Source organism: Amia ocellicauda, chromosome 7, assembly GCF_036373705.1.
Source record: "Amia ocellicauda isolate fAmiCal2 chromosome 7, fAmiCal2.hap1, whole genome shotgun sequence".
NCBI lineage: Eukaryota > Metazoa > Chordata > Actinopteri > Amiiformes > Amiidae > Amia > Amia ocellicauda.
In genome coordinates, this window is record NC_089856.1 from 6,008,018 (window position 1) to 6,030,501 (window position 22,484).

Here is a 22,484-nt window from a genome sequence, read left to right on the forward strand (position 1 = left end):
AGGCCACGGATTTTACTGCCGCTACTAGTGCTCCTGCTGTGGAGGAATAAGCCCTGTGGACAAAAAAACAACACAGCAAACAGTCGGACTATACAGTATAAGGCAATATATAAACACGACTATTATTTTTAAAGTGTACTATTTGTAGCCCCTTGGGCAGTGCACCCGACTTGAAAGATAACTACTGTTGCAATATATTTTGTTAATGTTTGTACTTAATAATGTACTTGTTGTTGCGACAACCTTAAAATAGCAAGTTACTCTACAGAGAAAGCATGATACAGACACTTCAAGAGAAACATGTTGACATGGAATGTAGATAGCAATTTTGGGAGGAATGCCAAACTAGATTTTCCAACTAAGTCTCTAAAGCAACAAAGCACTCAAACAAATTGATTGTACATTGTCAACTATCACACCTGAAATCGAACATCTTTGCTCAGTTTGGCAGGCTCATCCATAACATTAAATTTGGTAAGTAGTGTTATTTATTGTACCTGTTAAATGTGATTTAATACAGCTATTTAATAAATGTTTTTTTTTAATCCAATATAGAGAACATGCATATAATAAGCCATTACACATTCCACTAGTATTAGTTGTTTCTAGTTCATATGATGGAAGATGCTCCCCATCCCATCACTCACATTTTCGGAGAAAGTAAAAAAAAAAGTTTTGCAGAGGAATCACCACTATATTAAGGTGGGGTGCATTATTATGACCCTAAAAAACGTACACTTAAAGAGACGAAACGAGAGACTAGTTATTTTGTACAGAATTCCGGAGCTGGGAGACGCACCTCTTTCTGTGATGTGTAGGGTTGTCACCTGGCTGCACAATTCCGGGCCATGTCGAGACAGAACGGGATTTAAAAGAAGCTGCTAAATTTAAATTAATAAACGTGTTAATTATCCCTAAATCTTTGCTAAAATTATTCCGGTTGCTGAATGACTGTGCATTTCGATGATCAGTTCAACATCCTGCCTCCGAACAGCTAAGCAAAGTTATTGATTGGGAGAGTATAATTGCACGTTATGACAATTTGATTATCCATTATTATTATTATTATTATTATTATTATTATTATTATTATACTATTGTTTGCCGTGCATGATAATTAAGAACAATTATTAATTTGAGTGAATGTGTAAGTAATTATCAGGTTAATTTCTCTCATTTAAGGAGTCTGTCTCAAAGTGAACACGTGTTATGTCGAATCCTGCACCCCCTGGATATTGTGAATCCCCTAGCAATCACCTTGATTTGCACTTGCACAGCCCGCTTTAGACTGATTTGGCGCATGCACACCAAGGGGTGCAAAATATTACAACAGGTATACTAAACGTCTTCTCAGTATAGCGAAATATTTAAGTATACGTGTTGTAATATTTGGCATCCCCACCCCAGGTCGTGTGTGCAGTCATGAACGCACAAGTGGATTGAAGGAGTACAGAATTGCGGGTATAGGTTACTGTTCTAAGGCAGACATGGGGTAAAATACAAAACTGACAACCGAGTTCATATTAATCATAAGCAACTCCCAATTGTGTTCAATGTCTGAGTAGCAAATAATACAACGGGTATTTTATGTTAATAAGCCTAAAGCTACAGAGGCGCCATCAAATCTGCATTCCAGTAACATTTTGAGAACAGTAATAAACACATTAAAAAACAAAATAAAGGTTATAATTGCTAGATAATTGTTTTTTTTTCTTTATTTTTCCATATTAGAAGCTGAGTTCTGGACTCGAGTCCTAAAAGTCTGTATCATTGGGGTTCAGGTCGCACAGAGGTTTAAGCAAGTCAGTCAAATTCACCCCACCCGCCCGCTATCTATACAGGGTTTAATCAACCAGTGTCTGAAACAACATTGGTTAACTAGAATTACTGAACAGAAATCAAGTTAAAACAATAAACAAATAATAAACAAAGCAACATATTGACCTTACTTTAATTAGACTAAATAAGTTAATTTTGTATTGTTATGTTTTACAAATATTTTGTAATTATTATAGCAGCCAAAAAAAGCCCTTTTTGAAATTTGATCTAAACGCCCCTGCTTAAGTGCTTATTTACATAAACTAGGCTTGTGAGTCTGGGTTTATTGAAGAGACTAAAAGACGTCATGGAAGTGACAAGCCCTTCACATTTACAACTGGAGCGGGTGGCTCTGTGCACAAATGCTTAAATGGTATAAACTCACATAACTATACATTTAGAGTAAAACCAAGAATCAGCTACGAGGATACACAGATGTTTCTTCCGTCTTAACAATGCGTACCGAAGAGTCGAAGAAATCCAGAGAGAGAGAGATTTCCAATCAAAATGCTTTTCTTACAAGCAGCTGCATAGAAGGGGTTCAAGAGGCAATCTCAAGAACAGTCTTAGAAAAGTTACAAAGTGAAGGCAGTTTTATGCAGACCAGACAGGAGATAAAGATAATGTCTGTCCCGGGATGAGTGGACATTTGGTTTCTACCTGACAACTCGTTAGGAAAACCGATAAACCGGGGAAAACGTATGTAATGTTTAATATAAAGGGGGTTTATTGGATAAATCAAGCCTATCAATCAATGTCTAGAGAAAACTGGTTCTTATCAAACTGGCTCAGGGTTGCAATATGGCACCCAGAGAACCAGTTTGATAAGAACCATTTGTCTTCAGTGCAACTCCCTTCTCTGGGTTTCTGCACGTCAATAAAAGGATTTCATTGGAATGGCTAGATATTCATAAAGTCACGGTCTGTGGTTGGGTAAAAAAGATATATTCTCTAGGTATGATGACACACAGTAACGTCCTTTCCATTGTTCAAGACCAGGCACGCCAGCAAAGACGCAATGCAAAAAAACGCATATTTCTCTTGCAGCAGAATCTCGGCTACGCAGCAAAACGTGCATCTCTATGGCGAATCGTTTCCCCATAAATTAATACGTTGTAATTGATGCAATTGATGAATACTTTTCTAACACAACAACTCTGTTAAATTAATATCTATGTAAAAATACATTATTAGAAGACGTATGGAAATGGCATAATAACAGCAGACCTGTCAACTCCCACGCATCTCGTGTCAGATTCTTGTATTATTGTCCCAATATTATCACGACTTTTTATAGTCACAATTTCAAATTAACTATAGAGGTTGTGACTGTTTTATAAAGGAATATCTTGCAATTACAGCTGTAATTGACCGAATATGTTTTTCTTTTTCAGTTTGTATACATTTTCATTCAATTGCAGTTTAGCAATGTGAGCTGCAATGAAAATATCATTAGCGTCCTTGTGGCAATGCTTTCCAGTCATAATATCGAAATACAAAATGTATAAGACCTGTATATCTATCTAATTTATACAGTGTACCTGACTAAACGATTGACTCTTCCTGTCCAGACCTCACTCAGACTGAGCGCTCGAGTCCAGCGAATACAGAATAAACAGCAGTAGCCGGCTGTGTGTGTGTTCACGTGTTTGTTGCTCCTCTTTCCTTTTCTGTCATATTATAATTCTGAAACACTTTGATCCAGGTAATTAAAAAGTCAGTAATTATGACTATGATAAGTAATTAAAAGTCATTATTTTCCCACATCCTTAACCACCTTACTTCTGCTTCATTGCTCGCCATGAAATACGTCCTCCTGGACCGAAGAATGTCCAGATGCCATATATTAAAAATAAATAAATAAATAAATAAATGATATTGCCAAATCAACTAACATACCAACACTACAACGTCAACAAATTAATGAAGTACATTCTTGTGTTTAGAGATCACGGTTTGCAGACCTATCTTTTTTTTATATAATAGACCTTACACGAATGCACCTCCAAGCTTTTATATATATATATTGTAACGATACGGGCTTTTTGTTTGCCATATCGTTGTTACACATCGCCACCAACGGCAGGAATGATGGACAGGACGCAGGGCTAACCACAACAGGAACTTTTATTGCGCACAGTCTTCAGGCTGGAGCGACCCTCTCACCCAACACTCTCCACACAAACTACTCCCCTGAGCTCCTCCGCGGCTCCGGAGCCGGTCCCGGCAGGCACAGGGCGCAAGGCAGGAATACACCCAGGACGGGAGGTCAGGCCATCGCTGGCAACACACAGACACATATACCTACAGGGCAATTTAGCGAGGCCAAATAACCTAACCTGTATGTCCTTGGACGGTGGGAGGAAACCGGAGTGCCCGGAGATATATCAATCAATATCACTATCAATCAACAATATTTTTTCCTATCAATCCGGACACATGGAAACATGCAAGTTGAGTAGCTGGAGCATCGCTGCGTGTTTATGGTTCAACGACGGACCACACGACTGATTTGATCGGGCGACAAGCGCTGGACAGCTCGCTGTGTAAACTAGCCTTGTGAGCGCTATCCCTTAAGCCATCTGCATTAACCTGCAACTGTCAGCTAACAAACCCTAATAAATGTTAACAAGTTATTTTAATAACACATTATCTGTCTGTCGCAATAAACGATAATCCCTCACCTGGCTGAACTACAACGTCTCCACTCACTTGAGTGACTCTTGAATCCAATGATCACGTAGTTAGAGGCGGGGCGATATGGCAAGCCAAATGATCGTTTAGAGATACCTGTAATTCATTTAAAGATATCTGCAAATCAATTAGAGATATCTTCAAATCACTTCCTGTATGTAGCCCAAGATGATCACTTCCTGTTAACTTGTTCATTCATTTCTAAGTAACTGAATAAGGAAACAGGAAGTGATAATCTCAGCCAAAATACAGGAAGTCATTTGAAGATATCTCTAAATGATTTGCAGATATCTCTAAATCATTTATAGATATCTTTAAATGATTTAGAGATATCTTTAAATGCAGTTAGAGATGTCTCTAAATTATAATTTGGCTGACCATAGACGGAGCTATTTCAAAGCACTTTCACGTTGCGTAATATTATAGACTATGTAATATTTCATTTTCCTGCTAATTTTATAACTGGTTCTTTGTTTTATAATTGTATATGTCTGCTAAGATATGTGCATACCGATTTATACAATGTATTGTGTAAAGTTATTTATTAGTTATTTCTTTTTATTTTTCTTGTTTATGTGCAATTTTAATACGCAATTGAAGAATCACAGTCTGTCTGTCCTCTGATCGGCTCAGCGAGTTTCTAACAGTACTTGGAATTCAATCATGAAACTCCAGAAAAACTGTTCATGCAAATCTAGAACTACTTTACTCCATTAAAGTGCGTTTCATAAGCCCTTACTGTTCATTTACTGTTAGTAATAATATTGTTAATTTCTTGTCTGGCAGTGTTAAAATAATTGTTCGATTTATATCAAGAAAGGTTATTAATTTGGAGACGAGTGTGTGAAGAAAAATAACAACTACAATTGAAAATTGAACCAAATGGAAAATGTGTGGAATCGTTACACCCCTATTAGTGAGCAAACATTTGACGAGCTTTGTGGCAAAACGTGATAATGAAGCCAATGCCGCACATAATTCAACTATTGGTAAGGATATACTCCTACAAGGTACCTTTTTCACGTAGTATACACAGTTTAATCTAAACCGAGTTATAGGTCTTATCATCGCAATGTTAAAAAATGGTGACATTTGATTTTCCTGATTTATATCAAAACTGTAAAATACGGTGGACAGACTAAAATGAATGACAAAATGGAATGCCCAATGACAGAAGGACAGTCTATATCTCCAAATCCCACACAGGAATCCTAAAATCCTGAATACGCTTTCTTTAAAATAACCTAATCTAAAAAATAAAAGTGGAATGACATGGAATGACAGCTGCTTTCTATGGAATAACAGGCCTGGAATGACTATATATATAGAACATAAGAACATAAAGAAAGTTTACAAACGACCCATCATGCTCGTTTGGTGTCCATTAATAACTAAGTGATCCAAGGATCCTATCCAGTCTATTTTTAAATGTAAATACTGCTGATCTGGAAAAGCTCCTCTGGTTTGATGTAGTCAATGCCTTTCATTATTTTGAGGACTTGAATCAAGCCCTCAGGTAGGGCTGCACAATTAATTAAATATTGATCTTGATTACGATTTTGGCTTCCCACAATTAAATGAACATGATCGACTGCGGTATTGACGTTTAAAATGCGTGCTCCACTCATAGAAAACTCTGCCACATCAAATCAAGCGCTTCATAAACTTACAGCCAGCCACGAGGGGGCGATCTGGCTGCGCGCGCACCCTCCAGCGACAGCCTGTGCAACTATTTCCTGGCTGTTGCGGCTGCAGTCCAGAGTAGAAGAGTAATATACAACAGATGTAGTGACCTGAGGGGTGTACTACGAAGCGAGGTAACTGACTTATCCAGGTAACTTTGCGAGGTCGGGTGTAACTTCCCGGTTTACCCGCACTACAAGAGGTGGATAAGTTTTACCCGAGGTCTGCTGTCATGGCAATATACGCGCATCTCTGCATTGCTCCGAGCAGGGCATGTTCGTGGTTAACTCTGTGTTACCCTGTATAAGCACCGCCTCTCCTCCACAGTCTTGTCGGGACCCAATCGACACTGGGCCCGGGTTGTGAGAGGCTCACTCCGCAGGGCGAGGGTGTGTAGAGACCGGGCAACTCCTCTAGCTCACCCCGATGATGCTCTCTATGAAAGATTGCGATTCTCATCCGAGGGAATTCAGTGTCTTTGCCGCTTCTAGGGCCAGACGTCTCAATGGCACTCGCCTTAGTGATCCCCTCACTGTTGAACAGACAGTGTGTATTGCTGTGCGGTATTTTGCCAGCGGACACTTCATGTATCCCATCGGTGATGCTGAACCTCTGAGCAGCAATACTGTCTGCCGTGCAGCTTGCAAGGTGGCACTTGCTCTCACTGAACTGCTGGATGCATTTGTTGTGTTCCCTGGCCATTTAAGCCTTCTAAAGATCAAAGATAAAAATACTTGTTCTATTTTAATAAGCATAGGCTGGGCCTATATACATACATCACGAGGGTGATTGGTGCAATTGACTGTACGCATATCCCCATTAGAGCACCCCTGGGAGAACATGAGGGGGATTATCTGAATAGGAAGTCATTTCACAGTATCAGTGTTCAGGTATTTGATCTGACATGTAGGCTAGCCTAAATTATTTTGAAACACTCATTTCTGACATTATCAGCTGCATTATTCCGGGGACAGTCCACCGCACAGACACTGTGCACACTACAGACACAGAGCATGCGCTGCACACACGCCCCTTTCACGGGAACATGCACTAACTCCAGTTAACACCGAGTCAACTAACCGACATCTTAATCACTGTCATAGTACTGGTTAACACCAGTTTAGGCAATCAGTTTGTCAACCCTGACTTTCCTTGATAACCCTGAGTTAACTCTGAGTAGGTTAAACTCCCTTCGTAGTACACCCCCCTGCTTCGCTCGTCACTCAAGCCAGAAAATGTTGACAGGCTGGTGTTTCTTGCCAAAACCCTGTAAACACTATGTTATTGCCTTTTCTGCATAGGCCTGAATTGTTTTCATTTGGTTGCATTCTGTGATGGCATATTTATTTTTAGTTAGCCTATATTTTGGGTACAATTTTATTTATATTTCGCTGCTAGGAGATGATGCACTTTAAGGACCAGTCTTATTTTGATGTACAACATGGAAGCGAAAGCAATGGTCTGTTTATTTAAATGTGAAAGTGCAATAAAAATATATTGTCCCTAAAATCAATGAATAATCGTGCTAAATAATCGTGATCTCAATATTGATCAAAATAATCGTGATTATCATTTTGGCCATAATCGTGCATCCCTACCCCCACGTAGTCTCCTCTGTTCCAGGGTGAAAAGGTTCAGTTCCCTCAGTCTCTCCGAGTAGGACATTCCCTTCAGACCTGGAATAAGTCTGGTTGCTCTCCTCTGAACTGCCTCTAGAGCAGCGATATATTTCTTGAAGTGTGGTGCCCAAAACTGCACACAGTATTCCAGATGAGGTCTAACTAGTGCATTGTACAGTCTTAACATTACTTCCCTTGTTTAAAATTCTACAATTTTGACAATATACCCTAGCATTCTGTTTGCCTTTTTTATTGTTTCCCCACACTGTTTGGATGGAGAAAGTGAGGAGTCCACATAGACTACTAGGTCTTTCTCATGCAATACTTCATCTATTTCTATTCCTCCCATAGTGTAATTATAGTGGACATTTTTGTTACCTGCGTGTATTACCTTGCACTTGTCCACATTGAATTTCATCTGCCAGGTGTCGGCCCACAACTGAATGTTATCTAAGTCCCTTTGAATAGTCTGTGCTGCCGAGATTGTATCTGCTGAGCCACCTATTTTTGTATCATCGGCAAATTTGACAAGTTTGCTAACTAGAGTCCACATCATTAATATAGATTAGAAAAAGCAAAGGCCCTAGTACTGATCCCTGTGGAACTGCACTAACAACCTCACTCCATTAATCGACACAGGCAAGGCAAGCAAGATACCATGCGGGTCTCCTTGTCACTAGAACACACTGTGTGATCTACACCTCTAAGAATTGAGTCTCCTACTATAACTACCTCCCTCTTCTGGGGGGGAGTGGGCACCATGGTGCTCTGGTGCTCAACTGCCCCCCATCACCCTCTAAGCTGTCATTGTCCAACTCGGTGTCCAGCAGTTGGAACCTGTTGGGCAATACTAGCTCTTGGGGTGTATCTAGGGGTTGTGCACGCCCTATTCTGTGGTTATGACCTACTGTAACCCAGCAGTTCTCTACGCTGTCCTGCTCTGGGGTCTCAACTCTCCTAGGTTTTGGCGTGCACACCATCTCTCTCATGGGCTGATTGACAAATTCTTCTATATCCCTAATACAGTGCAGATCGACAAGCTGAGCCTCAAGATCATGAATCTTGGTCTCTAGGATTTCAACCTGTTGACAACGTTCACAAATTAAACCTGACACTGTAGTGGCCACATGCTTCTAAATGTTAGTTGTTGTTTTTTTAAGTCCCTTGGTTCCTGTTGCCTAGTCGACTGCTTAACTTTTGTGACCGAGAAACAGCGCAGCTCTCTCAACAGCTGCTTTAAGTAGCTTTTGTCTACAAACCCCCAATTCACACCTAACTAGCCACACCTGGCTCCTCCTGCAACAAAATTCCTGCTAGACCTAGACAACATCTCCCTTCTACAACTTGTTTACTTTCACCAACTCAGCAGCTGAAATGAATTGACTTCAGTTTAGGCAAACTATAGACAATGCTAACTTCAATTTAGGAAAAACTTAAAACAAAATGAGTAATGCTAAGACTTGTCTGAAACTAGTAAAACAACAAGATGGCTGCCTCTCACCTGTACTTTCATGTGTCTTTCTTTGCGCTTTTCCACCGACATGGTTCCGGTGCTGGAGCAGGAGCCGGTGCTCGGTCTGGGATCCAGCTGATCTTTGTGCGCACCGGCCCGCTTTTCCACCAGTTTTGGAACTGAACGTTGACGTCACTGGATGTGGGCATTCCCAAGCGTGGAGTAAAAGTGGAGAAATACATAGCAATAATAATCAGCACCGAGGCGACTGCATCTTTGAAACCCTATTTAACCATCAAAATCAAACTCATTCAGAGTCTACACACAGCACAGATACATTGTAAAAAAAACAAAAAAAAAAACACAAGATCACATGTAGACAAGCAGAAACGAAAATACAACTATACGAATATACTAAGATAACTCAGCCTTTTATTTGTATTTTTTTGTATTGATGCATTAAGGGATTTACACCAATTCGATATTTCAGACACTTTTACTGTATTGAATAAAATACAAGTTAGAGTTAGCATGCATTCGTCACCGCGCATACATTTTCATTCATTTTGTGGCATATTTTTACTTTTATTCTTGTTTAAAAAAACAATGACTATGGGCTAGCCTATTTATTATGAAAGCGGTTGTTTTGGGGGTATTTGCAGCGCAGTCATGGGCAGATCAATAAACTGTCGGACGATCTCAGGTTAATGGTTTGATGGGAAATTGTGCTTATTAATGAAGTCTGGGATGATGGTCCCAAATCACTGTTGCATTGTCCCTGTTGTCAGACACGCAGCAATGCTCTTATGTTCTGAAAGTCGCCCTGGATATGAGCGTCTGCTAACAAATACATAATAATAAATAAATAAATAAATAAATAAATAAATAAATAAATAAATAAAGCTGCAAGCAGCAATTCAGGGGGCCAAGTACACATCTACGCAGTGCCATTAATTCTAACACATTATAATGTACTTCAAAACTGCAATTTAAACATTCCTCAAATTGAATTGGCTCATGGCAACCATCTCGTTTCATCAATCATATTGCCTTTAACAAATCTGATGGAGGATCTAGCCAAGGGCATGTGTACAAAATTCCACATCAATCGTTTAGTGGTTTCAGAGAAGAAGATGTTTGAAAATTGTCCAAAATGTGTCACTTAAACCAAACTGGCCACCAGCCCATCTGACATATAGATTCCATATTGCATATGGCATCACTCTACACTGCTGTGTATCACTGTATCAAGTGTATTGTTTGTATAAGCTTTTGAAAATAACGGCAGAGAAACGACAATAATGAGGCTTCCAGGTGATTCCAGTCAAGACATGTATGGTTTCAGACTCCTAATCATATAAATCAGTTGAAGGCACATTTTGACAAAATCGGTTTTCATGGTCAAGTTCCCCCTCTTGTGGTCAAATATGTTAAAGTACAAGCCAGTATTAATCTAAAAAAATCAACTACCCGGATTTGATTTAAATGTATCATTTTTAATTAAATTAGTTATAATATCAATAGCTCTGGTATCATAATAAATTAGTAAACATTTTATTCTACAAGTCTCGTTTGTGTACATCAATCTAAAAACTTGTAAAGCTTAGAACTGCTGCAGGTTTTACAGAATTTAAAGTAAGTCAAAATCTTTTGTTAATTACTGCCATGTTTTTTTTATGTAGGAACTTTTCATTAAGAATATCTATAGAACACAGTCCAAAGATACTGTATACCAAAGCACACATCAGCCAGTTTAAGGGTTTATGAGAAATCAAGGTTGAAGTGTTTTCAGCATAATCCAAAATGGTTGCCATACCGTGTGACTTATACATTTTTGGAAATAGCCAAATCAAGTACTAACATAAGCACAGTACGTTCTGTAAGTATCATATCTCAACTCTTTACCGTTCCTGAGAAAACAATGTTTGAAAACTGACATTTCTTGTTTGGACTACAATCAAGATGGCTGCCAAACCGTGTTACATGATGCCGCCATTTTGTGGTCGAGTGACCATGCCATAGACTCCTACATCCATGCCAAGTTTGGTGACTTTTTAGACATCGGTTCAAAAGTTATAGGCATTTGAACATATTCTGATGGAAGAGAAGAAAAAATGAGTATAATAATAATAATAATAATAATAATAATAATAATAATAATAATAATAATAATGGACATTGAACACCATTTTGCTCATGGGATCAATCCTGTCAAGTATTAAACAGTACAATACATTCTAACTTAGTTCCATACTGCACCATATGCATTTATTTCCAACTTGACCATCTCTGAAATTTGATTGGCTCATGGCGGCCATCTTGTTTCTTCAAACAACTTGCCTTGAACAAATCTGATAGAGGAGCTAGCCAAGGTCACGTGTAGAACATTTCATATCAATCGGACCAACCGTTTCGGAGAAGAAGATCTTTGAAGATTCTTGGCCAATCCAATATGGCTGCCAAACCATGTGACTTATCGACTTGTCTTGAACAAATCTGAATATAGGCTATAACATAATATCACACACCAAGTTTCACATCTGTCCCGTCTGTGGTTTCTTAGAAGAAGATTTTTATAGATTTTCCAAAATGTGTCACTTAAGTCACTATGGCCACCAGACCATGTGACATATGGCCTCCATATTGCTTTTGGCATAGCACTACATAGCCATCTATCACTGTATGAAGTTTCATGAGTTTTCGTTGAGCGGTTTGGTTTTAATAGGCTTTTAATTTAAATTCAGTTTGGATGGCAATTTCTTCCAGTGGTAACTGGGTGAAAATGGGAAGTTAATCCCACACTGAAATTGGTTTAATGTAGGCCAATATGTTTGACGTTCAATTTACATCAAATCAATGTGTGATTTTAGATGTCAAATTGATGTCATATAGACATCACATTGACATCAATGATTAGTATGTTTAATTAGGATTTATATAATTTTTTGGCATAATATGAATTTTTCTGTAGCTTGATTAAGTTTAATTAGCATTTTTTCTTAACTGAGGCCTCAAAAACATATCCATTTGGCACATCTCCTTTGGAACTGTGTGTAGCTTAAACCCCGGAAACTCAGGTCTAACGATGCCACTGCATAATAGCCCGCCCTCTCGTATCTTTTCATTGGTTGAATGCGTGTCTGATTGACAGGAACGACAGTTCAGGCTGTTAGTCTGAGCAGACAGTCAGAACGCATGTGTGCGCTCGAGCATTCAGGCCTATATTATTTTATTTCTTTTTTCGTTGTTTGAATTAGTTAATTCTATTAAATCTTTTGATTATTCATATTTTAATTTTTAAATATTGTTATAAATAGCTTTGGCTCTTCTGATATGCGAGCCGGCTTTAGAGGCGACTCGTTCATGAATGACCCATCACTATTGGATTTCGTTTCTTACTTTTGGAAACATTGTTGCGGTTCGGAGCTGTACACTGTGTGTGAAGGTAATTTAAACTTTAAAATAAAATGCTAGTTAGAAACAGAGAGTAGCTCATTTGAACATGTACATTTTCACTGAGGTAATGTTTTGCTGGTTATATACACTCACCTAAAGGATTATTAGGAACACCATACTAATACTGTGTTTGACCCCCTTTCGCCTTCAGAACTGCCTTAATTCTACGTGGCATTGATTCAACAAGGTGCTGAAAGCATTCTTTAGAAATGTTGGCCCATATTGATAGGATAGCATCTTGCAGTTGATGGAGATTTGTGGGATGCACATCCAGGGCACGAAGCTCCCGTTCCACCACATCCCAAAGATGCTCTATTGGGTTGAGATCTGGTGACTGTGGGGGCCAGTTTAGTACAGTGAACTCATTGTCATGTTCAAGAAACCAATTTGAGATGATTCGACCTTTGTGACATGGTGCATTATCCTGCTGGAAGTAGCCATCAGAGGATGGGTACATGGTGGTCATAAAGGGATGGACATGGTCAGAAACAATGCTCAGGTAGGCCGTGGCATTTAAACGATGCCCAATTGGCACTAAGGGGCCTAAAGTGTGCCAAGAAAACATCCCCCACACCATTACACCACCACCACCAGCCTGCACAGTGGTAACAAGGCATGATGGATCCATGTTCTCATTCTGTTTACGCCAAATTCTGACTCTACCATCTGAATGTCTCAACAGAAATCGAGACTCATCAGACCAGGCAACATTTTTCCAGTCTTCAACTGTCCAATTTTGGTGAGCTTGTGCAAATTGTAGCCTCTTTTCCTGTTTGTAGTGGAGATGAGTGGTACCCGGTGGGGTCTTCTGCTGTTGTAGCCCATCCGCCTCAAGGTTGTACGTGTTGTGGCTTCACAAATGCTTTGCTGCATACCTCGGTTGTAACGAGTGCTTATTTCAGTCAAAGTTGCTCTTCTATCAGCTTGAATCAGTCGGCCCATTCTCCTCTGACCTCTAGCATCAACAAGGCATTTTCGCCAACACAGGACTGCCACATACTGGATGTTTTTCCCTTTTCACACCATTCTTTGTAAACCCTAGAAATGGTTGTGCGTGAAAATCCCAGTAACTGAGCAGATTGTGAAATACTCAGACCGGCCCGCCTGGCACCAACAACCATGCCACGCTCAAAATTGCTTAAATCACCTTTCTTTCCCATTCAGACATTCAGTTTGGAGTTCAGGAGATTGTCTTGACCAGGACCACACCCCTAAATGCATTGAAGCAACTGCCATGTGATTGGTTGGTTAGATAATTGCATTAATGAGAAATTGAACAGGTGTTCCTAATAATCCTTTAGGTGAGTGTAGAGCAACATGCTAAAAAAAAGGTTTGTTATGGTAGGCTAGAGAGCTATAGCTTTAGCCGCCGCTGAATATGATATGTGTATTAACGTTTTTTTAATTGTGTGCTATCTCATGTATATTTCTTCTATATATGCCGACTAGAACAGATTCGCGTCAGAGTAAGAAGAGAGACTGTTAACTGGTGGCGCTAAAATTAAACCAACTAATCTGGGGTAGGGGGAAGGTCTGTAACCTATAGCACTGACTTTGAAACATGCATGCAATGTTGACTTTGTCCCTAGATTTAGTATTTATTTTCAAATAAGAACAAATACGACTTTTTGGACAAACCCTTGATATTTTCTAAAAGTCGCCAGTACAGCCCTGCGAGCGTGAGGTCCTGCTTCCCCCTGTAGCCTAGGTTTTAGCTTAGCTTTCCCGCTTTTTGTCTGCAGTCATTGCAGTGAGGGACAGAGAGAGGAGCAGCACATTCAGTTGATGCTGTACTTTATAATGTCTTAAAATGAGTGATACAAGTTGCTCCATCTTCATTCAGGTGCTGTCCAGCAGTCAAAACCAGCATTGTCAGAGGCTGATATAAAAAAAACACATGAAGAACCATCTCCGGTCTGCTCCCGACAGATATGGGGGTATGGGATGCCAAAAGGGCTGGACAGCAATTGATCTGTGTTCAGATTCAGAATAGGTAGCATTCATCCATCTATCTTAATCCATTCATAGGCCTAAATCATCTATCTTTTTTCCATTATAGTCCATAGTATTTTTAAACTTTCTTTTACATGCACTGTAGTCCCTTCAGGGGATACAAAATCCAGTTTATGTTTGTATTTTTGAATTTGTAGCTTGATGAATACAACTTTTCTAACATTTTATTACTTTTGTGTCGTTATTTTGGTGGTCAAGGATAGGACAGTGTGTGGATGTTAAATGGACATCAAGTTTTGACATCAGTTTGATTTGCATATTTGACCTGTGTTTTGACGTCAATGTTTGATGTCGATTTGATGTCTTTTCAACATCAATTGCCCACTAGGGTAGGGGCGATGGATTTGGCATCACACCGGACCAGTTAATGACCAGTTCATTAACAAACAACATTTCTGTCCAATCTATATCATCGCATTAACTCTCCATCATCATAACATTGCTGTAACATGTCCTTCTGTTTTCCCCATTGTAGTCTATGGGTATTCCGTTTTGTCATCCGTTTTAGTCTGTCCACAATAAACTAATAAAGTTATATCAACATTTATTTGTGTTCTATGTAAGGTGGTATTTTATTTGTATTTATTTATTTAAATATCAGCTACAGCCATGTAGAAATAATAATAATACAAACTTTAGATTATAATAATGGTTACTTTATTGTTACATATCTCTCCATATCTCCAAGCTCGCAATTACTTAATTGAACCCTTAATTGAACTAATAATTTCCTAACTCAGAGCCTTTTCATTATTAAAAAAAAAACTTTTACTACCCAATTTAAAAACTATAAGCAGATGTTTACTTCAATTAAGGTTCAATTAAATAATTGAGAGCTCTGTTGGAACAAAAACCATCAGGGTAGGGGGTCCTCCAGGACCAGGGTTGGGAACCAATGCTCTAAGGGGACAAATGGACCCAAACCATGCCAGGAAAATGCCCCCCACAGCATAACAGAGCCTCCAGACCCCCTCACTGTAGGGGTCCAGCAGCCAGCCTGTACCGTTTTCTTGGTGTCCCACACATTCACTTACCCACTTGTTGAGAACACTAGCCAGTTGAGCATCTTTGTGACTGAAGCTCCTGCCATTTTTACCCCAATAATGACCCCTCTTTCAAAATCGCTTAGATCCTTTCCTCTCACCATCTTGATCAAAAATCGAGGTCAACTGGGCCTACTCAGCATTTTTATACATGAAACGGAGCATGATAGGATGTTAATTGCTTAAATGTATCAAGCTGTACACCTGTTTGTAGGCATCTGCATTTGTTATATTTCTCCACTCATTTATTCAGGTTTCTTCTTTAATTTGTCACCCACCTGTGTGTGTGTATATATGTGTGTTAGTGTTTGCTTAGAGATCATGTGACAACACTTCGTTAAAAGTAACTATGTAATTTCTACTCCAAGTACTTTTTAAATTAGCCTATTTTTACTTTTACTTGAGTAGTTTTTTAAACCAGTACTTTTACTTCTACTTGAGTAAAATTTTATCAAAGTAACAGTACTTCTACTTGAGTAGGATTTTTCAGTACTCTTTCCACCTCTGCTAAAATGTAACTAAACAAAAATTAAATACAAGATCAATTAACATAAATTACAGTGCTTTGCGAGGCAGCTGGTGAGGAAGCTGTTTCATGGTCTAACCATAAGTATGCTTACGTTGACTAGGTCATCGTGTTACTGTAGCGCAGCTTATCACAGTTCTGTGCAGATGTCCGCTGCTGCACCAATGGGATTGGTGGGATTCTGCAGCTCTGTGCAGAACTAAGGAAATCTGCACAACATGAAGGGGACCCGACTGTCCATGAAGTTTACAATAGCTGTTTGTATATACAATTTCAAATCCATTTCAAAATAAATAAATCAATATGTTTATGTTTTGCATCCATCCACTAACTGATGTAAACATCAGGTATCAGACATAATGAATAACGGTGAGATTGAAATAAAAAAATAAAAAGATGTGGACTAAAATTACATTGACTAAAACCAGACTAAAATTACAGGGGTTTCCATTGTCTAATATTAAGTAAAACTAATGAAAGATGAAATGACTAAAATGTGACAAAAATGAATAAGCATTTTAGTCAAAAGAGTAAGACTAAATCTAAAATAGCTGCCAACATTAACACTGTGCCAGCAGCAGGAATACTGCAACCTCATAGAGGGAGCTCTCGCTGACTGAATAGTGGCTACTACCACGTCCGACAGACTGTCAAGAAATCCCACTCAGAGGACCTCCCCACTCCAGGAAAGCAAGGTGCGGTGGTCAGTGCGAGAACCAGGGGACACACAGCAACTGGGATGCCACTGCAACAAGTGGAGCATATAGTGGGACTGACCACTGTAAGTGTGTCTCCACCCAGAAACGCTAGTGGACACGGGGGCACTGCAACACCAAACCGCATGCAACTTTGCTGTTGCTGGACAGAACACTGTGTATACAGACATCGGAGTGTGGGATACAATTGCTGCCTAGGCCAATAGCCTTAATCACACTGTGTGTGCCGGGGGTTCCTGAGACACCGGATGAAGCGGGTCTGGGGTCCAAGGGTAGTAGGCCACCAGCCGAAACGGAGCCTAAGACTGAGGCTGCACACACGGACAATGAATCATAGCAAAGCTCAATCCCAGCAAGCTGAGAGAGCAAGACCTCCTATAGCTGCAGCTGCGGGCTGTATTGCAGGCGCAAGCCGGCAGAGGAGCACTTCACACGTGTGAGATCTCTTACATCAGGCCGAGGCTTAGGTCGGGCAGCCAGGCTTCGGATTTTACTGCCGCTGCTGATGCTCCCGCTGTGGAGGAAAAAGTCCTGTGGACAAAAACCAACGTAGCAAGTAGTGGGGATAATATAAGGCAATATATTAACAAGACTATTATTTTTAAAAAGCTCTACTCATGAGCAAAAACTGAAACCAAAAACGAAGCCGGACCTCCAATGTGTGGACAGAACAGAATCGGAATTAGCTATCAATAATAACTAATACACACACAAGACAGAGATGAGATGTTGTGAAAACGGTGGTGAACAACACTATGAAGTGACGCCAGCCAGACGAAATACAAGACACAGAGCTCATGTTCTGGAGTCTAGTGAAGAGGCAAAAGAGGAAGATCCTTATACAAACAGGATGTGGGAAGGGACCTGTGTGACGGGCACAGGGGCCAATGTCAGCTTTGATACAGTAACGTTTCGATCTGATTCCTATGGAAGTGCACAGAAACCCCTACTCTTTGGGCAGTGCTTCCGACTTGCAACCTTGCATCTTGACTGATGACTTGTGGCTGCCAACAGGACATCGCTGTAAGACTGATGTGTTGCATGTGTGCATGTCTAATATTAAATAACTGTGCTCTCTATTGTCTAGAAGAGACATGCACTGGTAAGAAGTCATAACTCAGGCCTCCTGTTTGTCATGAATTTGAGTCACAGACAGAAAAAAGCATCAGGTATGTTATTATCTGACAAAAGTTTCAGAAAAAGAAAAGCAGGTTGCAGCCACTAACACTGGAAAAGCAGATATGCAAGTATGCAACGCATATCATACAGTGTTCATTTCATACATCATTTCAGGCAAGAATACACAGCTTTACAGTGAACAAACAACAATAAAGCAATAAAGTAGATGGAACCTACATGACTGCAATATACAAAAAGAAAATGACTGCCAACAATAAACATATACTTGACTTGTAGTCTCTCAGCTGTAACATTTTCTGAGGCTAAGAATACAAACCCTTTATATTTTAAATTTCAGGGATTATTTAAAAAACGGGGATCCTCATTGCCTAAACTACAGTTTTAGAATTCTCCTAAATCAAACATCTAAACATGTTGTTTAACTCGAAGGAATTTGTCTGGCTTTATGAAAAAATAGCAACTGTCACAGAGACAATCCATGTAATCTGTTTATATACAAAATCTTACAGTTATCATTGAAACAGTATACCATACTCCCCTGCAGTTTTGCACTCTGGCACTTTTATAAGACGTAAGATATTCCATGTTATCTGTTAACCGTGTCTTCTGTTTCCACAGCCGGAAAGAGAAGATGGCAGGAGTTAGGAGAAGATTTCCAGTTTCCTTCATTACCCTTTTTCTGTTGGTGATTGCTGGCATTATTGTAACCCAGTTATTCTTTAATAAGTGGAATCTAAAGGTGATCACATGGTGGCTGAACAAGCAAAAAGTGCAAGCTGTAGAAAATGTTACCTTGAGCACCTTGAGCACCTTGACCACCAACACTCCACCACCTTGGCATGGGCTGATTGATATAGTGTATCCATATAAGTACACCTACATCCTCAATGAGCCAGACAAGTGCAAGGGAAAGATTCCCTTCTTGGTCCTCATGGTCCCAGTTGCTCCAGACAACCACGGTGTAAGAGACATCATCAGAAAGACCTGGGGCAATGAGAGCTTGGTCCCAGGGGTGAACATCCTCCGGATCTTCTATGTAGGCCTATCCTCTGGGCAACAGGCCCCTCACATCCAGGGAAAGTTGGAGAGGGAGAGCCGAGAGCACCGTGATATCATCCAGAAGGATTTTGTGGACAGTTACCGCAACCTGACCATCAAGACCATGATGATGCTGGACTGGCTGGTCTCCTACTGCCCAACAGCTTCCTACACTATGAAGATTGACACAGATTCATTTCTCAATGTAGACAAGCTGGTCAATGGTCTTTTGGACCCCCGAGCGGTACGTGTCAAGCAGGACTACATCACAGGGGTGGTCATAGAAGGTGGAAGAGTTAGAAGAGACAAAAGTTCAAAGTGGTATGTGCCTAAAGAGGTGTATCCCTACAGCACATATCCCTTGTATGTCTCAGGGATTGGCTATGTCTTGTCTGTGGACCTGGTTAAGAAAATTTTGAACAAGTCCCAAAGTGTCAAGCCTTTTTTCTTAGAAGATGTCTATGTGGGAATGTGCTTGGAGGCACTGAAAATTAAGCCATCCTATCCCCCAAGGAGATCCTACTTCCATCTCTATCCTTTCCCCTATGATCGCTGCCAGTTTTCCAACATTATTCTTATGACGGATATCAACATCACTGAATTTCTAGATTACTGGAGTGATTTTCAAAAGCCTGGTGCTCACTGTTAGACAAACAGGCAGGCAAGTGTGGGGATGGACACAGTAGTTTATTTATTTATTTATTTATTTCAATCTGGAACAAGTGCTAAGTGTGTGTACCACAGGTTTTAATATTTGTTGATGATCACATTGTGAGCAATGGTTAGGGCTCTGGAATTGGAACCAGAAGGTCATTGACTTAAACTTGGGCAAGACACTGTTGTTGTTCCCCTTTGCAAAGTAATTTTTCGCAAATTGTCCCAAAACAGAAACAAAAAATAATAATTAAACAATGTGACACTCTGGAGCCACCAGACAGTTTTTAATGAAGATTCATTTGCAACATACACTACCATTCAAAAGTTTGGCGTCACTTACAAATGTCCTTGTTTTCCATGATAACATACATGAAATGAGTTTGAATAGGAAATATAAGAAAATAAGTGTCACAAGAGGGTGCCAGGGGTTCTGTGTAATTCTCTATTGCTTTCATGTGCACTAATAACTTTATTATTACTAGTTGATTGATTGTTTTCACTTATGTTTGAACACACACAAAGTGACAGTTTTGGGGAGGATGGCACCGAGAATAGGCCAAATAGTTTGGAATCCTGCTATGAGATGTCTGGAGAAAGGGGCCTGTAGGTAATAAAAAACTCTTTGAAGTGGACGAGAACCAAATCCCGACATAGAGCTACGAACCCGGGCCAACCGGCATTTCCAAAAGATGGCATGGATTGACATCAGTCATAAATCAAGCCCCCCTCCAATAGGACACTGGGGGCTGAAATCCAATCTCAAAAACTCAAAAACCAATCACCTATTGATCTGACAGACTATAAAGAACAGCGCACAGTCTCTTTCTCTCTCTCTCTCACCTGAACCAGAAACTTGCTGCCACAGCTCAACCTGTAGCTCTGTTGCCCGAACCGGAACCAGAAACCAACCAAGTCTTTGCCGGCAACAGAAGAGTTAAACTGGGAGAAGGAGATTGAGTCGTACGAAGAATTCTTTTAAAGGACTTTATTAAATAAAGAACTTTACAGACTGCGCATGCCCGCCTGTGCCCACCTGATCAGTGGAGTTTTACAGCTGGACAATTGACTAAGTCGACTGAATACGAAAGTGTTCAGTCATTTAAATAGCTATTTGAGTCTTAAGAAACTTGACCCTTGGAACGAACAGGGCCCTGCTTTCCTCAAAGACTTTGTCTTCAAGCGACTACGGTGGAAACCCTGCTTACAAAGAAGATTTTATGCACAACCTTGGAGCCTTCAAACCAGTGGAAAATCTGTTTGGAAAAGACTCTACATTCGCGAAACCCCAACTTCCAGGTGCATCGACTGAGTGGAAGTTCTTGGACAAAGCCGAACCGGACTGCCTTTGATCCAAACCACACGGACCTCGTGCCGTGTGCTGTTATCTGAGCCCGAAGCCAGAGAGGCCTCTCTGCGACGAAGTTCAGATAAGTTTAACAGTTTGGAGTTTGTGATTCATAACTCTAGAATGTGTAATATCATTTAGTTTTGCTTAAATATAAATGTGTGTTGCATTAAACTGTTTTGTTGATAATTTTAGAAATAAAATTTGTCAACGCCGAGAAATATCTTCTCATTCCTGTTTAACTGTTTAGTCTGAAATTGACACAAGTTAATAGACACCAGATTATAGGTGGCCCTGCCTATCCTTAATCATTGAATAATAATCAGTTAAAGGAAATTGTGGTAAAAAGTAATGATAGGATCTTTCTCGGCACCTAAACGTAAATGAGACTGATATATATATATATATATATATAACGAGAAGTTACCTGACATAAATACTAACCTGCATAGTTATTTAATGTCTGACTAACAATACTAATGAGAGACTCACCTTCGTCTTACTAACCGGTATTGTAGTCAATGTGTTTATAACCTTTTTTGTTTAACGATTTGTGTGTTATCATATGCGATCCCATGGTCTTTGATTTGGTCACGGAAGTGATTTGTCTTTGATTTGTTGATCTAGAGTTGAATTTTAATTAGTTTTTTCCCTTTTGTATAATTAGTGTAGTGCTACATTTAGTCTTTGTTTTTGAATAAATTTGACAATTTATATCTTTGGAATTGGTGTCTGTGTCCAATTATTACAGAAATTGAGTTCTACAAGATTCCAGGATTCGTGATAAGGTGATACTATAAATTCACTTCTTTAATTGAAATTTATAAGTGTACCTTACGCTACACGTGGATGAGCGAGTCTATTTGGAGAGGATTGTGAGGATCTTCATCACCGTATAGAGGACTGTGCATTGGGACTATTTATTATTTCTTCTTTATATATTACTGTTAGTAAACTCGTGGGATTAGGGGGGTTGGTTTTGGGCTTAGTTTTAGTTAGGATTTTAGTATATTTAGTTTATTTTTCTACTTTTAGCTTTTGTATTGGTTCAACATTTTATTTGCCCAGACCAATTAAAGGCAGTTTTAACTGGTTAAAAATACTCCTGGGACTAACAGACTTTGTGCCCTGGTAATCGCCCTTGCTGTGATTGTGTATTGTGGATAACATTTGATTATTATTCCAGATTGTGACAACTCTCTGTGTGAAGATGTGTCTCCTGTTATCCGTCTTGAATGCCCTGAAACCCAATTTGTATTTGTGTCCCTGGGTGTGTGTGTCCC

At 39.6% G+C, this 22,484-nt stretch overlaps 1 protein-coding gene across 1 annotated transcript; it reads left to right on the plus strand.

The window, feature by feature from the left end:
• Window positions 1-217: 217 nt before the first annotated feature.
• LOC136752624 (beta-1,3-galactosyltransferase 2-like) lies at window positions 218-21,919 on the plus strand. The gene is made up of 2 exons (XM_066708107.1): window positions 218-474; window positions 18,780-21,919. The coding sequence occupies exon 2, from the start codon at window positions 18,793-18,795 to the stop codon at window positions 19,846-19,848; it is 1,056 nt and encodes a 351-aa protein (XP_066564204.1). The 5' UTR covers window positions 218-474; window positions 18,780-18,792; the 3' UTR covers window positions 19,849-21,919.
• Window positions 21,920-22,484: the final 565 nt, after the last annotated feature.

Bases quoted from the DNA above. Each gene is read 5' to 3' on its own strand.
- LOC136752624 (XM_066708107.1), top strand. From the start codon at position 18,793: ATGGCAGGAGTTAGGAGAAGATTTCCAGTTTCCTTCATTACCCTTTTT.